The following is a 5,004-nucleotide window of genomic DNA, read 5'->3' on the forward strand; positions in this document are numbered from 1 at the left end:
TCATAGCAGGGCAGTGATGTCACTTAATGTTGATCTTGATGTGCCTCATTCACTCGTACATGCCTCATTGATGGGCTATATGTATATATGTGTGTGTGTGTGTGTGTGTGTGTGTGTGTGTGTGTGTGTGTGTGTGTGTGTGTGTGTGTGTGGGTGTGTGTGTGTGGGGGGGTTTGTGTTTGTGTGTGTTTACTTGAGAGGAGAGCAGCCAAGACTGGGAAGCTATAATTGGGGCCCACATGTTTTTGAGCTCTGCAGTAACAAGGAGTGAGGAACAGCAAATAGGGCTAGTGAAGGATATATGCTTCTGGGCTGTAAAGATGATATACACCTTGGTGGAAAATGTAGAGCTGGGGGTTTAGAATGTGTGTGTGTGTGTGTGTGTGTGTGTGTGTGTGTGTGTGTGTGTGTGTGTGTGTTGTGGCGAAGACCAAGCTCCATTTATGACTTCAATATTTGGACGGGATCCTTCTGGCAGCAGCTGGAACCACGACCGCTCTGATTGCAGATTTGCTTGAATGGCTCCATTATGTCTAGTTCAGGCAACACAGACACATGCATACGTGTGTGTGTGTGTGTGTGTGTGTGTGTGTGTGTGTCTAATGTATGTATGTCACATGTAATTGTGTATGTGTTTGTGTGTGTGTGTGTGTGTGTGTGTGCGTGTATCTGACGTGTTCCTCTCTTGTGTTCTAGTCCTGGTACCTGGGGAACTGAGCAGGGAGCACGGCTGTGTTTGTGTGTGTGTGTGTGTGTGTGTGTGTGTGTGTGTGTGTGTGTGTGTGCGTGTGTGTGTGTGTGTGTGTATCTGACGTGTCTCTCTCTTGTGTTCTAGTCCTGGTACCTGGGGAACTGAGCCGGGAGCTCGGCCTGCAGACTCAGACGCCGGAACACGGATCTCAACACTTTTTCTGGAACTAAGAAAGAATTATGATCAAGATGCAAGAGGGAAATGTATATATACACAGTATATATACCGTATGTGGGTGTATGTATATAAATATATGTGTGCATATATATCTATATATATATCACCATGGAGCTGCTCCAGTGTCTGGAGAGAGAGAGAGACCGACGGAGAGGGAGACCACGGACCTGGGAAAGTACAAGAGGACGTTCGGGCCCCAAAATGAACTGCAGGTCAAAGACATGGCACCCATACCCCCCCCCCCCACCGTCCCGTCCTCCCCCCTCTGTCAGCCCCTGTGACTCCTCCCTCTAAGAATGACTCCCCACCCCCTCCAATCCTGCCCCCCCCCCCCCCCCCTAGCTGCAGGTGCCGCTTTCTCATATATGCAAGATAAGTATCCTTTATTTTCCTAATCAACGAGAAAGAGAGGGAGGGAGGAGGAGAGAGAGAGAGAGCGAGGGATACTGCTCCTGTGTTCGTCTGGAGGCGGGCTGGAAGGAGAGATCCACCATCCTCTCTTTTTCCTTTTTCTCTTTTTCAAACATTTTCCTCCAACGGTCCGTCTCCCTCGCCTGGCTCACAGAGGAGGATGGTTCTGTGTTGTGCGATGGACAAAGCCCCGGGTTCGGAACGCCATTCGTCGAAGAGAGGGAGACGCGGCGTTCGCACACACACACACGCAAATCTGGGTCAAACTTGACACACTCGAACGACTCGTCGTGTATCTGTGAGGACATGAAGTTTGTTGTGTGTGTGTGTGTGTGAGAGAGAGAGAGAGAGAGAGAGAGAGCTCGTCCTCCTTCTACGAGTGACTTTTAAGCCTGTCTCTAGTCGGCTCTGTTGGCATGGAGACGGTATGGGTTGTACAGAGGAGTTTTTTGTTTTGTTTTGGTATTCTTGCATTTAGTATTAATTCGCACATTATAGGCATTGCACTACTATAAAGTTCCCTTCCTTTGCTAGCAGCTTTTAGCCTAATCCTATGGAAGCTGTAGGAGGGTGGGAGGGGGGCAAGGAGGAGTTTGTTGTTGATATTTGATGATGTGAGCAGAAGAATCCAAGCCTACGGTGTGTGCGTGCGCGTGTGTGTGGCAGCGTTCCACGACAGGGAATGTCGCCAGGTTAAATTAATCGTGTAATTTTTGGTTCTTGTACTACAGTACATTTAGTACATCTCAGTCTGAGAGCGTGTTCGTAGAGGACGAGAACGAGGAAGTGATATGATATGTTGGTGCGAGGCAGGGCTGTGGCCTAGTAACCAGGTCAAGATCAGGGGTCAGGGGTCATCTATAGTTCATGTGTTGGTGGTTGTGGTTGACTGTTGGGGGAGTGTGTTGGTTAGGGGCAGGTCAATTCCTTTATTTCATTGACAGAGGGGAAAAAGCTTGGTTACAGCCTAACAAAGTGGTCATGAAAACCCAGAGCACTTAAAGAACGTCACATTCTCCCTTAAACTTAAGACTTTTTTTGAAAAGTACTTTCCACTCTTAGTCTTCCAACGCAGGCGTGTGATTGGTGGGTTTGGCCCTGGTTAACCCCAACATATCGGAGCTAGAGAGATGCTGCAGATACACATGCATACATATAGGATGATTATGTCCATATTTTCTGCTAACCCTAATGGCTTCATGGTTCCAGAATGTGACAGTCTGCCCAGAGCGCTCTAGAACCATCTGAGTGGAACACTGCTGGGATGGGACTAGAACCATCTGAGTGGAACCCTGCTGGGATGGGACTAGAACCATCTGAGTGGAACCCTGCTGTGATTGGACGAAGTCTCCACCTATCATAATGCACGGTGCTTTCTAGACCAAAACGTCCCATCCAGATGTTGCTCTGGGTGACCACCATGATAGCAATGAGACGGTTGCATGGCTGAGCCTCTTATTAATTTTGACCCCCCCCACCCAACTTCCTCTCCTTCCATCCCTCCTCTCTAGTCCTTCCACCCCCCCCCCCAACTTCCTCTCCTTCCATCCCTCCTCTCTAGTCCTTCCACCCCCCCCCCCCAACTTCCTCTCCTTCCATCCCTCCTCTCTAGTCCTTCCACCCCCCACCCCCCCAACTTCCTCTCCTTCCACCCCTCCTCTCTAGTCCTTCCACCCCCCCCCCCCCCCCCAACTTCCTCTCCTTCCATCCCTCCTCTCTAGTCCTTCCACCCCCCCCCCAACTTCCTCTCCTTCCACCCCTCCTCTCTAGTCCTTCCACCCCCCCTCCCCCCCCAACTTCCTCTCCTTCCATCCCTCCTCTCTAGTCCTTCCACCCCCCCCCCCCCAACTTCCTCTCCTTCCATCCCTCCTCTCTAGTCCTTCCACCCCCCCCCCCCCAACTTCCTCTCCTTCCACCCCTCCTCTCTAGTCCTTCCACCCCCCCCCCCCCCCCAACTTCCTCTCCTTCCACCCCTCCTCTCTAGTCCTTCCACCCCCCCCCCCCCAACTTCCTCTCCTTCCATCCCTCCTCTCTAGTCCTTCCACCCCCCCCCCCCCCAACTTCCTCTCCTTCCATCCCTCCTCTCTAGTCCTCCCCCCCCCAACTTCCTCTCCTTCCACCCCTCCTCTCTAGTCCTTCCACCCCCCCCCCCCCAACTTCCTCTCCTTCCATCCCTCCTCTCTAGTCCTCCCCCCCCCCCCCCCTCAACTTCCTCTCCTTCCATCCCTCCTCTCTAGTCCTCCCCCCCCCCCCCCCCAACTTCCTCTCCTTCCATCCCTCCTCTCTAGTCCTTCCACCCCCCCCCCCCAACTTCCTCTCCTTCCATCCCTCCTCTCTAGTCCTTCCACCCCCCCCCCCCCCCCAACTTCCTCTCCTTCCATCCCTCCTCTCTAGTCCTTCCACCCCCCCCCCCCCAACTTCCTCTCCTTCCATCCCTCCTCTCTAGTCCTTCCACCCCCCCCCCCCCCCCAACTTCCTCTCCTTCCATCCCTCCTCTCTAGTCCTTCCACCCCCCCCCCCCCCAACTTCCTCTCCTTCCATCCCTCCTCTCTAGTCCTTCCACCCCCCCCAACTTCCTCTCCTTCCATCCCTCCTCTCTAATCCTTCCACCCCCCCCCCCCCCAACTTCCTCTCCTTCCATCCCTCCTCTCTAGTCCTTCCACCCCCCCCCCCCCCAACTTCCTCTCCTTCCATCCCTCCTCTCTAATCCTTCCACCCCCCCCCCCCCCCCAACTTCCTCTCCTTCCATCCCTCCTCTCTAGTCCTTCCACCCCCCCCCCCCCAACTTCCTCTCCTTCCATCCCTCCTCTCTAGTCCTTCCCCCCCTCCTCTCTAGTCCTTCCACCCCCCCCCCCCCAACTTCCTCTCCTTCCATCCCTCCTCTCTAGTCCTTCCACCCCCCCCCCCCCAACTTCCTCTCCTTCCATCCCTCCTCTCTAGTCCTTCCACCCCCCCCCCCCCCAACTTCCTCTCCTTCCACCCCTCCTCTCTAGTCCTTCCACCCCCCCCCCCCCCCCAACTTCCTCTCCTTCCACCCCTCCTCTCTAGTCCTTCCACCCCCCCCCCCCCAACTTCCTCTCCTTCCATCCCTCCTCTCTAGTCCTTCCACCCCCCCCCCCCCCCAACTTCCTCTCCTTCCATCCCTCCTCTCTAGTCCTTCCACCCCCCCCCCCCCCCCAACTTCCTCTCCTTCCATCCCTCCTCTCTAGTCCTTCCACCCCCCCCCCCCCCCCCCCCCAACTTCCTCTCCTTCCATCCCTCCTCTCTAGTCCTTCCACCCCCCCCCACACACACACACACACACACTTTAAAAGTGAAAGACGGGAATCCATTCTGATAACTTTTTACCTGACGATTTATATCCCCCTTGTTCTTCTACTTTGCACGATATTTTATATAACACATTATGTGCCTTGCCTTTTGTTAAAAAAACAGTATTATTCATTCAAATATTGTAAATTCTTTTCTTTATGGGTATAACGCAACAGTGGAAAAAAAAAATATATATAAAAAAAAAAAAACATAGCTGCATGTCTGATAGGTGGGTAGGTGCAGGCCAGCGCTGGGATTGGCCCTGCTCTCACATGGGGCCCCGCCTACTTTTTATCCTTCATTACTGATTGGTGCTGTCCTTCTGCTGTCTTCCTGCTTAGTGACATAACATA

At 53.4% G+C, this 5,004-nt stretch overlaps 1 protein-coding gene across 2 annotated transcripts in view; it reads left to right on the top strand.

The window, feature by feature from the left end:
* nfic (nuclear factor I/C) overlaps window positions 1-2,894 on the top strand; it is a 42,376-nt gene extending 39,482 nt beyond the window's left edge. For both annotated transcript variants that reach the window (XM_084459225.1, XM_084459226.1), the window contains exon 11: window positions 836-2,894. In XM_084459225.1, coding sequence (XP_084315351.1) covers window positions 836-856 — 21 coding nt within the window. In that variant the 3' untranslated portion in view covers window positions 857-2,894. The remainder of the gene's footprint in view (window positions 1-835) is intronic.
* The last annotated feature ends 2,110 nt before the right edge of the window (window positions 2,895-5,004 follow it).

This window comes from Borostomias antarcticus (assembly GCF_949987555.1).
Source record: "Borostomias antarcticus genome assembly, chromosome: 26".
Lineage (NCBI taxonomy): Eukaryota > Metazoa > Chordata > Actinopteri > Stomiiformes > Stomiidae > Borostomias > Borostomias antarcticus.